The sequence below is a fragment of the Wyeomyia smithii genome, chromosome 3 (genome assembly GCF_029784165.1).
Source record: "Wyeomyia smithii strain HCP4-BCI-WySm-NY-G18 chromosome 3, ASM2978416v1, whole genome shotgun sequence".
NCBI classification, from domain to species: Eukaryota; Metazoa; Arthropoda; class Insecta; order Diptera; family Culicidae; genus Wyeomyia; species Wyeomyia smithii.
Genome location: NC_073696.1, coordinates 208,047,105 through 208,062,561, shown reverse-complemented (window position 1 = coordinate 208,062,561; position 15,457 = coordinate 208,047,105). Strand labels below are relative to the sequence as shown.

At 40.4% G+C, this 15,457-nt stretch overlaps 2 protein-coding genes across 27 annotated transcripts in view; one reads left to right on the top strand and one right to left on the bottom strand.

The window, feature by feature from the left end:
- Positions 1–15,457, bottom strand: part of LOC129727649 (voltage-dependent calcium channel type A subunit alpha-1-like) — a 352,389-nt gene that overhangs the window by 314,204 nt on the left and 22,728 nt on the right. The window lies entirely within an intron of this gene.
- On the top strand, positions 11,566–13,210 carry LOC129727651 (thymus-specific serine protease-like). Its single transcript, XM_055685687.1, has 2 exons — positions 11,566–11,980; positions 12,041–13,210. The coding sequence occupies exons 1-2, from the start codon at positions 11,586–11,588 to the stop codon at positions 12,987–12,989; spliced, it is 1,344 nt and encodes a 447-aa protein (XP_055541662.1). The 5' UTR covers positions 11,566–11,585; the 3' UTR covers positions 12,990–13,210.

Sequence of the window (15,457 nt, the reverse complement as noted above, 5' to 3'; positions counted from 1 at the left end):
TTAGGAGGATTATTCTTAACAGACTGGTGAAGTACATGGAGGGTGTAGAAGGAGGGTCTGGCAAGTAACCACTGCGGTTTTTGAAATGGTAAGTCCACGCTGGATGCTATTCTCTCCGTCACCAAGACGGCGGAGGTAACACTTGAGCGTAAGAGAAGGAGAATTCGCTATTGCGCAATCGTTACGCTCGACGTGAAGAATACGTTCAAAAGCGCCAACTGGGACTTTATATCGCTAACGCTCAGAAGCATCCATGTACCAGTGTCGCTGTACAAGATTCTGGAAAATTAATTCCAGAATCGAGTACTTGCTTACGACACGGAGGAGGGTCAAAGTTTCCATCCTGGGTCCAGTTTTGTGGAATGTCATGTATGACTGTGTTCGGAAACTCAAGTTTCCTGTAGGAGTTGAGATCGTCGGCTTGGTGGACGACATAAATCTAGAAGTCAATGGCGTGTAGATCGAGGATGTCGAGTTGACGGCTGCGCACTATAAACGTAAGGTCGGAGACTGGATGTGTTCCAGGAAACTGGAGCTAGCGCATCATTAGACGGAAGTCACGGTTGTTAACAACCGTAAATCCGAGCAACAGGCAGCGGTCAGACTCGGAGACTGCTCTATATGGGTTGAGGTTGACTGCAAACCCACGTTTAGGAGCCACGTCGACTAGGCCTGTAGGAGGACCTCATAGGCTATTGCAGCACTATCTCGTGTGATTTCTAATAGCTCAGCGGCGTATGGCAGTAGGCGGAAACTTCTGCCAGCGTAGTTTCCTCCATTCTTATGTATGGTGGGCCAGTGTGATCCAGAGCTCTAGGTACTAACAGTTACCGTGGAAAGTGCCTATAGGCTAGGCTGTCCCAAAAAAATCGATGTTGAAAATGTCAAGATGCTGGGCCCTAAATTGAGAGATAATATTATTTATAGCATTTTTGTAGAACATTTCGACTTTCTTAAAAATCGTTTTCAGGTTGCCCAAACGTGATTTATGAAAAAATGACTTTTTCAAGCTACAAAACCACTCTTCTGCACTTTTTTCAAATCTGTTCGATTCCTAAGTTTTTCCATATATTTTTTTATTTTTGTGGGATTGTTTTTGAATATTTTGCATGATTTGGTTCCGCATCACATTCAATTATTTGACTTACAGAGCCCATTGAACATCACAAAAAAGTGATTTTTTCTTATAATTTTTAGATAAAACCCTTCAAAACACATATAAAATAATTTTTTGATCAAGAACTGAAATTTTTATTGCAAAGCGGGATTCAAGACGAAAATTTACATGGAAAAAGATCCTTGATACCTTATCGGGGGGCTGAGATATTGGCGTTTTTACATGTGATTGAAACTATGCATTTTCTCAAAAATGCCACTAAAGCCATTGTCTCCATCCATTGCACAGTGATTTATTTTGCCGTTTGTGCGTATAATTTTCTAAATAGTGATTCAAATGTTGATTATAGCCATAAGGTATGTTCGGAAAAGTTTCAGGATATCCAAAAATGCATCTTTCAATGTAGAAAGATGGGTGATTAATCCACCAATGAGTGAGATAAAAAATTTACTTTTTAATCAGAATAAGATAGACGCAAGGTGTCTTCGACAAAGTTTTAGGTTATCTGAAAACAAGAAACTTTACCGAAGACATCATGTTTCTATCTCTTACATATTACGAGCAACATTGAGCTTTATATTAGAAGGCACTTAAAATCACAATTTTCGTTCTAACTTTTTTCGTGGATTTTCCCGAATTTTTAAACCTTCTACTAAGTTATCAGCCATCTTAAATTGCGTTTGTTTTCTGGACATTGTAATGATTTATCTCCCAAAATAAAACAGTTATTTAACATATTGGTTAAAATGCATAGTTTTCCATCACATAGAAAAATGCCACTATCTCAGTTCCCCGATAAGATATCAAGTATCTTTTTACATGTAAATTTTCCTCGTAAATCCCGCTTTGTAATGAGAATTTCAGTTCTTGATCAAAAGGTTTTTTATTTGTGTTTTGAAGGGTTTTATCTGAAAATTATTAGAAAAAAAAATTTTTTTTGTGATGTTTAATGGGCTCTGGGAGTCAAATAATTGAATGTGATGCTGAACCAAACCATGCAAAATATTCAAAAACAACCCCACAAAAATAAAAAAATATATGGATAAATTTAGGAATCGAACAGAATTGTAACAAGTGCAAAAGAGTGAGTTTGTAGCTTAAAAAAGTTATTTTTTTGGGCAACCTGAAAACGATTTTTTAGAAAGTCGAAATGTTCTACAAAAATGCTATAAATAACATTATCTATCAATTTAGGGCTGAGCACCTTGACTTTTCCAACATCGATTTTTTTTGGGACACCCTAATAGGCTCATGTGTCTGAGGGTTGCGAGTGCATACCATACAGACGCGAGCTGTGCCTTGTCCGGCATGATATCATTCACAGAGATTGCTTCGACCAACGTGACACAAGGGACATACGAGAAACTAGGAGGTCATTCTTGATTTCCCGATGGCAGCGGAAATGGTACAATTCCACGAAGGGTAGATGGACGCACCGACTTATCCCAGAGGAATCCGATTGTTTCGGGAGGCACCATGGCAAAGTAAACTTCCACCTGATACAGATCCTGTAAGACCATGGTTGCTTCAGGCAATATCTGCATAGGTTAATTAACCAGCAGGGTTGCAAACTTTCACTGTCAGTGATAGATTCTCAGTTGAAACTGAATACTACGAATATCAGTATCAACACGAACGAGCTGACAGTGATAATTGCTTTCAGCGCCAATCAGTTGACAGTGGTAATGCTGACTGGCAGCATTACTGTGATTTCGCACACGCTATGTTGCTTTAGCGATGTTTATGCGGTGTAGGATGAAGGTGCCTACCTACTCCATTGACTTCATGCAATAGATTGGCTCAGATAAAATAATTTCGATATTAATTATCCTTCATTGCATCCTAAAAAAAACTTACGTTGTTTACCCTGGTGTGTGGTTTTCCACACATACAACATTTGAATTTGTTTTTGACAAGAAACAACTTAATTTTGCCCCAAACTTATTTTTTTCATTGAGTGCATATATACCTAAAGCTATAGGTACCAAATAATCCTGTTTCGAAAATCAAATGAGGTATGTATGTGTGCGGAAGTATGTGTATGTGTGTATATTTTTATTCTTACGACCATTATATCTCGATTTTCTCAGCATCGGCTGAACCGATTCGATTGTTCTTAGTCGCGTTTGAAAGAGCTAAAAGTCTAGTTATTTGATGAAAAATATTGTTTTGATCCGAAGGTTCATTCAGAAATGACGTATTGAAATGTGGTCAGCTTATATAGGAACTGATAAACTAACCGATTTTTTCTTTCAGCGGTTCGACTGATTTGAGTCCTTTTGGTGCTAGATGCGTTTGTTAGGATTTGGTTAGGATTTAAAATTAAATGATTATTTCCAAAGGTACGTTGGAAACAAAAAAAAAATACAAAACAAAACTTGTGGAAACGCCTAGTACATTGCAGTAGTTTTGAGGTAACCAATTGAATGATATTATGCGTAGTGTACAAAAACAATCTTGAAAAGTACATTTGGATTATCTCAGCAATGGATGTATTGATTTGATTTCCTTAGCTGCAATTGGAAGGGCTTGAAGGCCATTAGGTCATCATCGGACATTTGTTCGAACCGATGGTTCATGCAAAAGCTACAAAACAAAACGTATTTACATGATATGAGACCAATTAAACATGCTATGATAGAAGTTGAACAAAAAAAATCCTAACATTGGTTTGACCAAATGAAGCAATTTGGTGCTAGGAATGTTCGTAAGAATATTCTGAAATCTATGCTAAGGAAAGTAAGCAAAGCCTTGGTGCTACATTCCGGTTCGTTCATTATACACAGACTTCTCAGTCGAATGTTTAGTGTTAAGGACAATTGCGGGGCTAGCGCTACGATCCTACTAACACTAACAGTTTCTCCCGAGCCGAGACTCGAACCCACGACGACTGGCTTGTTAGACCATCTCGGGAGATCCATTCTAAATTTATTTCAATATACCTAAAAGTGCGAGTATACTTGTCTTGCAGTAGACATAAAACTGTGTAAATGTTGAACACTGCTCAACCAGGCTGTGCAAACACTAAATAGGTACTTTTAGCATTAGCGTATTCGTAACCCATATAAGTGAAAATTCTCACACTGGGATGAAACAAATAAACACATACTTTTACACATGTCCCACGTAGCCTTTTGATTGATTTGATTTTGAAGCGTGTTACAAGAATGCACCTTTATTCATTTCTAAAATCAGTCAAACCGTTGAAAAAAAATCAATTAGTTCATCAGTTCCCATGTAAATTGATCACCTTTTGTTACGTCATTTTTGAATGAACCTTCGGATCAAAACGATATTTTCCATCAACTAACTAGACTTTAAGCTCTTTCAAACGCGACTAAATTGAAATATATTGGTCGTAAGAATAAAAATCAACACACATACACATACTTCCGCACACATACACACCTTATTCGATTTTTGAAACAGGATTAATTGGTACCAATAGCTTCAGGTATGTATGCACTCAATGAAAAAAATATGTTTGGGGCAAAATTGTGTTGTTTCTTGTCCAAAATAAATTCGAATGTTGTATGTGTGGAAATCCACACACCAGGGTAAACAACGTAAGTTTTTAAATATCTCATCAACCAAAAATATTTTTCTCTTGGAGAAAATGTATTTTGTGTAAGATTGATGGTTTAGGAATTGTCAACAAGTTTCATCAAAATCGATCGAGAAGTTTTCGAAAAAATATCAAGACAAAATTCATTTGTGTGGTTTTCCACACAAGGGTTCAATGAAGGTTAAGATGTATCATTTATATGACTGACATGATTATTGACTGATAGTTGATTTGGGTGACACTCAATATCAGTTTTAAGTGAGTGAGAGTGAAACTGCTGTTGAATCACTTTCATTTTTCTGTGTCGAAATTTGTTAACATTTGTTAACATTTGTGAACACTGTTAACCAGTCTTCGGGTAGTTAGCTAGGAGGAGCACAAAAGCTACCCCCATACTTAACCATCGTCCGTCCTGGGAAGATTTTCGAAGAAAGGACATATGGTCCTGTCCGGTTCTGGCGTGTTCGCTTTCAGTTATTTGTTAGTTATACGTGTGCTGGTAGTGTGTGTTCACTTGCTAAATATTAGTTGTACGTGTGCTGGTAGTGTGTGTTCACTTGTAATAAAGCGATAACAAGGGAATTTGAAGAATCCTGTGTCATCGGCAAATGTAAATTAGCAATGGCAATTAGTCGAACAAACTTTCCGGTGTCATTATTGAGACACATCAATAGCGCACGAAAATTATTCAATGGAAGGAGCGAAACTTATGGTTTTATCCGTGTTACGTAATTCCAAATGGGCCATTCAACACTTTTGTATCGTTAGAAATAAATGTAGAACTGTGGTCACACATGTCATAATATGCAAGGTAAGAAAACTCAACAGCGTGTTTTAACAAATTTCGTCCACAACTGGGAAGTGATTCGAACTGAGTTCTGGAGGACAACCGGGTCGGTGATTTTGCCCATACTGGAGAGGAACATGTCGATGGTGGTGTGTAATCCGCATCTGCTCAACCGGGTGGGAGCATCTGAACATAGAATGTTGTAGTGGTCTACTCGAAGATCGTTGAAGAGGTTCAGACTTTTTTGATTGCGTCGACTGTGCCCCAGGCATGGTGTATTGCGTTGAGGGCGTCCGCAATGATTAACTGCCCCCATCTCTTACAGTGGCCTGCTTGAGACAGTAGGCCGACCGAAGCGGGCACTTCCAACCCCACGGCTTCGATGATCTCAAGTTGAAAACTCGGTAGCGGTAGCAATAGCCACACCCCTTCCAGAAGAATTTGTTCAATCCAGTCTTACAAAAATCGGAAAGAAAAACGTTTACCTCAGCTTTGAGATCTTTTTTGTAATAATAGCAATATCCATTTGGTGTTCGTTGAGGAAATCACAAATCTCATAAATCTTGTTCCTGGCGGAGCAAGCGTTCCTGTTTTGATGATGACCACAGATTGTAGTTGTTTAGCTCAGCTTTTACAGGCACGGAAAGTGTTGATGCACTCCACCAACAGTAAAACTTATTTCTCCGTGGTGAGTGTATGGTCGTTATCAGTTGCGGCAGCTGCAACTTGAAAAATGGGGTTTAATGAGTCTTGTTGTGACGCATCTATTTATGAATTTGACTTCGTTAGGGTCATTTTACCCATCAGCTCCTCTGACAGGGTTTAAACTTTCATGTCAGGAAGACCACGAAGAACTTCCACTTTGAGGGGTTTTCAACTTCTATGTCATGGGAAAAGTATTCCCTCCTTGTGTTTCTGAAGTATCACTCGCACCGCATTTGTAGTAATTCATCGACGGTAACCCATCAAATTAAAACCTTTAGTGCACATGCATTGGTACATTTTAGTACTTAATCTATATAAACAATAATTGCTTCACGAAGACCTTCGTTTTTAGGGCCAAAACGGTTTGTTTAATCGGTGTGACATCTTCGGCAAAGTTATAGATACATTGTAGACATTCGTTTAGCCGAGGCTCATTTTTCTCTGTGGCTCAAAATTAAAACACAATTTTCAGCAGTTTTTGTTGTTGTAGGATAGATCTCTTCAATTAACAGCCAATTCCATATTGACACAAACCATTTTCATAGCAGAATGGGTAAAAAATAAGAAAAATGGGTAGACATTCGTTAAGCCGAATAATGAAAATTTAATTTAAATAAAAGTTTTACTTCAAAAATACGATTTGGCATCAAATCGGACAGCTTTTGCAGTGTTCCCAAATCTATTTTAGCCCAACACTCTTTAATTGCTGACTTAAGGCTGGAAACGGATTCAAATTGACGTCCGTTCGAATAAACCAACCCAGCCAAGATTCCCACGAGGTTTCCGATGGGGTTGCAATCAGGATTACAAGCTGACCAGTCCAGTAATGAGATGCTTTTCTCAGCGAACCAAGCCTTCGACTGCTTGAGACGTGAATTGATGCATTATCCTGTTGAAAAATAACGTCCTCATTCGCGTTGTTCTCAAAATGGCTTTTCAAAACGTCATCCAGAAGCTCCAGATACATTTCGGAATTCATTCGGGTTGAAATAAAACAAATCGGAAGCTTCGCATGGTAAGAAAAGGCGCCCCACACCATTACATTTCCACCTCCAACATTTCGCTTCGATCTGATAACACTGGTTTGATCCAAATCATGCCAATAGCAACTGTAGCAGTCCGGTCCATCCAAATTGAATTTCTTCTCGTCAGATAACACGAACTTACGCCATTCAGCCTTTCACTCCAAATATTTCCTTGCAAACTTGAGCCGATTCTGCTCATGTATGAGGGTGAGCTTCGGTTTCCCTCGAAGTTTCCTCCATTTTATGTTCGGTGATTCTTTTAAAATTCGGGCAATTTGTCTGGAACATCCAGTTTTTCCTTTATCGGGGAGCAGGACTTTGGTGTTCCCTTTGGTAAGACGCTTAATGCCATATTTCGAGCCTTTTTTGAGGACATTTCGTACCGCTTTCTCAGATCGACCAATTTTCCGCGAGATTGAGACATTAGAGTAACCGTTCTCCTTAAAAAGCATTATAATACGCCGTTCTTCCTCCGTCAACCGATTACTTTTCGCCATTGCTGATATTTCAATGTTTATCATCAATAAACCAAAATTGAACTGTGAATTTTTACTCACCTAGTAGATTGAACGTTGTTTAGTCGAAATATACTGTAAACCACTTTAAAAAACCACGATTGTTGTACATGAGCGAATATTTCACGTGCCTCGGCTAAACGAATGTCTAGGACGAAAACGCTGCTTTAATGTTTATATACACCGCAACGCACTCAGTGTGTGTGTGAGCGCGACTTGAATCGTTTTCGTGAAAGCGGCTCAAGTATTTAACCACTACGACTAAAGTAACATCGGATAAAAAATGCAGTTGATATGTTTTCTCGAGCATTTTCAAAATTATCGATGTTCGGCTAAACGAATGTCTATCACTGTAATAATTTTGTCTTTACGAAAAAATTATACACTCTAAGACAATTATTTATTTTTCGAAAAAAAATGTTGAAAGAGAAATTAAAAATAATTAGGGGAACTGTTTCATTATTCATCTAATTGAGCCGATATTCACGAAGAATGCACAGATTAAATACCAAATTTACGCGCTTACGTGCTTCTATGGCATCGCCCAGCATTGTACATTTAGTAAACTTAGCTACATTTATCCTAAATTTTGTAAAACAAACCATTTTTCACAACGGTTCCATATCCATCTCAAAACTTGTACCACTGCTCAATTATTCATCTCACGACGCCGTTAATTATGAATGAATTACGACACAGTTAATCATAAATGAATCACATTATCATGAATGAACGTAGCCGCAGACCGTCGTAGTAGGTTACCTAGATATCCGCTGTAGTTGTTTACGTGCAAAATTGGTAGCCTAAGTAACCACTGCAGTGCTGTCGATTTATGTCAGTTATGTTGGAATAATTTAACATTTTCAGTATGATTTTTTCGTATTAACAGAAACTGGTTTGGCAACTTTTGATTTTCTTCAAGGCAGTCAAAACAGATGAATACATACAGTTGAAATTTGGAATTGTAGAAATACATCTCATATATTCCTGCTAATTCAAGCTTGTTTTTGTAAATTTGAGGCGAACATTTCAAAGATTAAAGTATTCTTAGTGTAGTGAGTGATTTTGTCTAGTGATTAAAATAAAAAGTGGTCCGCTAGTGATGAAAAACACTTTGGTTGGCTGCTGAACGAGTCCCGTTGTAACCGTGTAGAGCAATGCGCGGATTTTGTTTTCTGAGGTAGATGATTAAAATAAATGAGTTTTTGAGTGCAGAATCCCGACTATGATATCAAATTTAGTGCTTTTAAATGAATTTTTGAGGATTCTAATTTCTGATAAATCTAAAGTGAACTAAGAAGAATCCTTTCCATGGATTAATAGATTGACTTAGTTAGAAAATATGCGTTTTTTCTGTTTTCAGTTGTATTTTCGTGTTGTATGACATGAATATATGGGCTGAGATGAATAATGGAACTGTTCCCCTATCTAAAAAAGCTCACTTTTTGAATTTTTTTTTAAACTACAAAAGATTACCTAAACAATGCAATTGGTCCGATCATGGAGAAATCAGAAAAAATGATAACAAGTAGTGGAGGGAAAAATAGCAAGTTGGTAAAGTTTAGAAGGTTTCTTGGAAAATCTGAAGTTAAGTAGTAACTAGCTGCAGGTAAGTCCACTGTTATGCCACTTTTATAAGAAACTTAATAGAAACTAATCCAATAATGTTAAGAACGATAGTAATCATCCTAATGAATTGTTTCCATAAACAGTGCTATATATCTGCATAGAATTTGAAACAATTCGTGTTTATAGTCCTTTTTCTGCTCATTCTGAATTGTGCATCGCTTCATTCCGGCACATTCCAAGGATCAATACATTCGACATCTTATTTCCACGTTGTTAATTTTTATACAAGGGCAATCGACGTCGCTCTCTTAGTTTCAAGCATCGTCTTGAAAGTTTAGCACACTTCTGATGATGCGTACTCCATGACGCAAACGCATGGTCTTTGATATCACATGAAATACACTTTCACTCATTCCAGTTTTTTCATTCTGTGCAAACCTGTATATCTGTGAGGAAAATTAAAAGCAAACTCAACTGGAGAAGCATAAAAACCCAGTCGGAAATTGAAGTGTCTGAGGGACTACCGTGACGGGATTCCATACCGTATGGTTCTGCTATACAACATGACAAGACTGAACCGTAACGTGATCGGTGGAATGTGCATCAATCTCAACCAACCGTGCGGGGCGCTGTCTGACGCCGTGATATGCTAATGGATATTTCCCCAGAGGTTTACACTATCGGTAGAAGCACGGAAACGCTGTCGGACTGCATCAATACTCAACCTGCATCGAACAAAGTTGCTACTGATGGATCGCTTTTCGTATTCTCTTTTCGAATCAGATATCTTAGAACTTCACCGATTAACAACAACTTTTCCACTGAGTCACACAACTTTACGTTCGGAATAGGTGATGGAACTGCGCACACGGCTCCCGACAGTGACTTAACATGAAAACTGTAAATCATTGCTTCCGTCAACTTCGGTTACATATCGGTGTAGAAGCTGCACTACCGAAGGATGTGACGATAAGTGACGTGACAGGTGCAGTGTGGAATAAAAATCAATATTACTTTCGCATGCATTACCTGCCGCACACCGGCAGCTCTCCATGTGCAATCGACGCCGATTGGTAGCTTGCACAACGCAGTCTTTTACAGCCTGACCAATGAATTGGCACTGGAATATACCCACATTGACTGGAATGTGTGGTTTTACGTATCAATGGAACATTAGAAAAGGCTTTAGGTGTGAATCTCAGCATAACAGTAGAGTAATCGACTTGTTACGTGCTATCCAATAAATAACAAAAATAATGTATGATTTCATGTTTCACAATTCGGAAATACAAATGTTCTGATACCTTTGCCTGCGAGCTGTTATGAGCATGTAAAAAACACATGTAGAGTACATAAACCTTTTATCCAGTGAAGCATCGAATCATTCTCATTTTTCTTCTTATCGTTTTCGGAAGGAACCCAGTCGTGCGTACTGAAATGAGGACAGCTTGGAATCCCATTGCCAGAGGAATAACCAAATTTTTACACCCCCACCGCCACCGCGATGTTGAATTTTTCAATATGATGGAAATGTCACAGGTAGAAAATTCTGCAATACAGGAATTAACAAAATGTTCTCCATTCGTAAATTAAAAATTTATTAGAACACTAGCATGAAAAATTAGCCTTGGCAAACGGCGATACCACACAGACTTTTCTAGAGTACCTTTCCGTTAACAGTGCGAAATATTTAAAAAGTCACTTGGGCCTTAGAAACCTTGCATTTAATTTTTATGTTTGAAACAATAATTTCACAATAAATAATAATACACACGACTACGGGTACGCGAAAGTAAAGCTAATTACTGTTCATTTGGCTCTGTAATATAATTAAAAAAATACAAGTGCCGCGGATTCTTTCTCATTTTCATTTGTGGTTTAGAAACTAAACAAACCGGATCACGTTTTGTTCACGTACTCGTATCTTGTGTGTAATCGTATTCATTGCATCGTGCAGTCAATAAAAGTATGAGTAGGTATGAGAAGAGATGCAATAAAAATTCAGGTTAGATTTATTGCATCGCCTACAACATGTTATCGATCAGATTTTTACCAGGTGTTAGCGCCCCCTAATCAGTTTCTCTGCCCCACTGATATGGACTTTCCGTTGTCTTACCTGGTATAATTATTATCACGAGAACGTGCCCAATCTCTGGTTTAGATTGAGGCCCGGTTAGTACCCACCAAATTCCTTCCGATTTGTATAAAACTGCATCGGGGTTTATTTTTAATCTAAAATATATGGTATATAAAAGCCATCCACTTCCTTTAGCAATCAATTATTTCAGTGACGTTCCTGGAAATGGTAGCAAAACAAGTTGTATTTTTCGGTTGTTTGGTGGCATTTGCTACCGCCGCCATCGAACTGAACCCTAGCCGACCGCTGCTGTTCGGAACCAATCGAATCATTCCTCAGGCGCAACCCGGACCCGATGTCGAATCGGTAGCCGTTTGGAATGAGCTGTTGGTTCGTCGGAGTCACTCCAATGCACAAAATCGAATCTTCTTCCCGATGCGGTACGTCACCAATGACCAGTATTATCGTCCGGGCGGACCGATCTTCCTGTTTGTCGGTGGACCATGGGAACTGCAGGAGCATTTGGTTGAACAAGGACATTTTGTGGATATTGCTGCCAACATGAGTGCGTATTTGGTCGCGAACGAACTGCGCTACTATGGAGAAAGTATACCGATTGAGTAAGTTTAAGCTTTCTCGTAAATTAGTTCAATTCGTAATCAGCTCGTTTTTCAATTTAGAGATGCGACTCGTCACAATTTGCGTTACCTAGCTCCAACACAGTTTCTACCGGACATTGCGAACCTAATAAGGCACATCAGGAACGAAGTTCTACAGGACCCTGGAGCTCGGGTTATTCTGGGCGGAGTTGGTTTCTCGGGTTCGATTGCGCAATGGGTTCGCAAGCAGTATCCGCATCTTGTGCAAGGAGTTTGGTCTTCCAGTGGTTTGTCGCTTGCCAGCAATAATTTTAGTCGATTTGCTCAAGAAGTGGGAGCTAATATCCGACGCCACGGCGGGGATGAGTGTTATAATACAATTTGGCAAGGATTTGGCGTTGCTGAGAATCTTATTGACGCAGGTCTATCGGCAACCGTCGATAGATTGTTCAACGTTTGCAATCCAATCGATGCGGAAAATCCAAATGATGTTAAGGCGTTCTTCAATGGAATATTCAACGAAATTACTTTACAAGCTACAAGCGCAAACTTACGTGAAAACATTGCTCGCATGTGTGAGGTTCTTACGAGTTCCGATCAACCGAACGGAATCACTGCTCTATCGGATTGGCTGACTGGTAGTTTCTCGGATGCTGAGTGTCTGCTGATGGATTTCGAAAGTATTGTGGAATCATACCATGTGACTGACTGGGAAGATGAAATGCTCCGCAACGGGGAGCGTCAATGGTTGTTCCAGCGTTGCACATCAATGGGATGGCCACTAACTTCGGATTCGCTGCAGCAGCCTTTTGGCAGCCGCCTTAGTGTGAACTTCTTCCAGGAGCTTTGCTCACGTTTATTCGATGATTGGCTATCTCCGGACGTATTCAGATCCCTGGTCAGTGACACGAACCTTTTCTATGGAGGTAATCAACCCGAAGTGCAGCGAGTGTATTTCTCCCACGGTGCTCTGGACCCGTGGCGTTATGTTGGGGTAAGATCCGTTTCGGGGGATTCGTCCAGTCGCTAGACAGCAGATGCCACCCATGGAGAAGATTTGGCTTCGATTTCCGAAACAGATTCTGACGCAATGAGACTGAGCAAGGAGTTGATCGCGGAGGCCATCATGCGATGGGCAAGTTAGGTTGTTTGAAAGCTAGTATTCACGGTATTATTTGATTATATACATTGGTTATTTATAAAAACTGTTCTTATTACTGGATTCAGTATTAAAATGTGAAATGCGTCACCACGCCTGAATAAATATCTTTAAATAGAGTAATTCTATTGAAAATGACCCAATTTTAATTAACCTTATTTATTTAAAAGTTTAAATCGGTGAGGTCCGTTCTGGTTGCCCGTTGACGCTGCCTTCTGAATGCACTCCGCTCGCTTCGGGCAGCAACGGCTGGTGGCGCGATGGGTTTGGCTACAGTTCGCACTTTTAGACTGGGTGTCATGGATTACGTCACGGTGTGAACATATGCTTCATGTTTCGCAGGGCATCTAAATTCGTGCTACTCTTAGTACCAAGAATTGCTCGCTTTGGTAACGGTCGTCTTTGAAGATCTGGAATCGGCAATTCAACAGAAAAACCGCTTCCGGCTTATATAAAACAAAGCTTATATAAACCAAGCTCTGCTTTCACTGTTGAAGCGGCCAAAGCTGGCAAACCTCGCAAAACCACTTTCAGTGGCCTCGTTGATAGGTTGTCGTGTGCGTAGAAGGGCACCTAATGCTTTGCGAGTAGGTCGCTTGCCTTTGGAACTCCTCTATTTTGGAGCACAGGATTTCGTTACCCTTGCTACATTTGTCGGAGAGAGCTTCCAGCGATAACTTAGAAAGCATCACCTGGAATCCGCCTGTCGATAATAGCATCTGACTGGTACAGGAAGGTGCGACTGAATGCCGGCCGTGGAAGTCCCCTTGGTGAGATCCAGAAGGTATTCCAAGGTGCTCGTCGTTATCGCTTTACATAAGCCACGATTCAAATGGACCTGACAATCCACCCGAAATCCGCACACAGCACTGCGTCCCATCCACCGTAGCCATTATCAGTCTAATCAGCTTCCCCGGAAAGCCGTTTTCGTCCATGACCTTTCATAGCTCTTTTCGGTCGATAGTGTCATACGCGGCTCTAAGGTCGATGAATAGGTGGTGCGTGAGGGTTCTGTATTCACGGCATTTCTGGAGGATCTGCCGTGTGGTAAAGATTTGGTCCGTCGTAGACCGTCCTTCCACGAAGCCGGCCTGATAACTTCCCACAAATTTGTTGGTTAGGGGTGAGAAGCGGCGGAAAATGATTTGGGAAAGCACTTTGTAGGCGGCATTCAGGACGGTGACAGCACGATAGTTCCCACAGTGCAATTTGTCGCCTTTTTTATAGATAAGGCAGATAACCCTGTCCTTCCACTCCTCCGGTAGCTGTTCTGTATCCCAAATTCTTGTAATCAGCTGGTGCAAACAGGTGGCCAGCTTCTCCGGGCCATCCTAATAAGCTCCGCTCCAAGTCTTCGATACTTCCGAGGTGAGGGCTGTGCACGTTTATGATGCTTATGTTGAAGAACCGGCCCTTGATTCTCAACCTGCACATTCGAGGGCTGGTTGGCCACCGTATCTCGCCCATCACTATAAAAGCTGTCCCAGCTCATGTGTCTTGCCGCAGCTCTGGTAGATGATATGACCATCCCGGAACGTACGTACCATTGAGCCCTTCCAGAACACCTCCTGCAGCGCTACGACGTCGAACCTGCGGGATTTCAGAGAGCACTCGAGTGCTCCCTTGGAAATTGAGAGATCGGCAGTTCCACGTCCCGAGTTTCCAATCGTTAGTCCGTTTTCGTCACATGGGTTTGTGCCGATTTTTCCAGTTCGAATTTCTTTGTTTCTCGTTCATTACTTGTGAGTGTTTTACGGTGGCGGCTTGTAAAGCACGGAGCAAATATTTGCTATTTTTGGTACGGATTTTGTTTTGTGCAAATAAAATTCGTACCAAAAATAGCAAATATTCGCTTCTTCTAATACCTGCTTAAGGCCTGCGCAACAACCCCCTGTCTCGCCGGATGACCATCGTGCACAACACTGTTTAGAGTCCCACGTTGGCACGAGGGCGGTAATCGGGCGCTCCTAACCTGGAGTACAGACGCCGTTTTGAGCCACTCCTAACATAGAGGACAGACGCTCGGAAACTCAAAAGAATCCTCCTTTCCTGTCAGCATACGACAAAGTTCCCACCAGGGTTGGTTACCCGATCTTTCCTTGGTTGCTCGTATCCCAGCTGGCACCGCGTGGAGGTTGGGATATGAGTGGCTGAATAAAACAGAGTCTACCGCAGGCCACGCAGAAAATATGCGAAATTTGCCTAATGTTGACCTTCAAAAACATTAAATGTAAGCACTGTTTCAGATAGTGTACCTGAAAGCCCTGCTTGTGCTCTTCAGAAATGAATGTTAAAAGTTTGCGGAAGATTTCCTTTTTTATAGAAAAAGATAATTGAAA

Coding starts and splice junctions, on each gene's coding strand:
- LOC129727651 (XM_055685687.1), top strand. CDS start 11,586: ATGGTAGCAAAACAAGTTGTATTTTTCGGTTGTTTGGTGGCATTTGCT. Junction 11,981..12,040: donor GGAGAAAGTATACCGATTGA/GTAAGTTTAAGC, acceptor TTTTCAATTTAG/AGATGCGACTCGTCACAATT.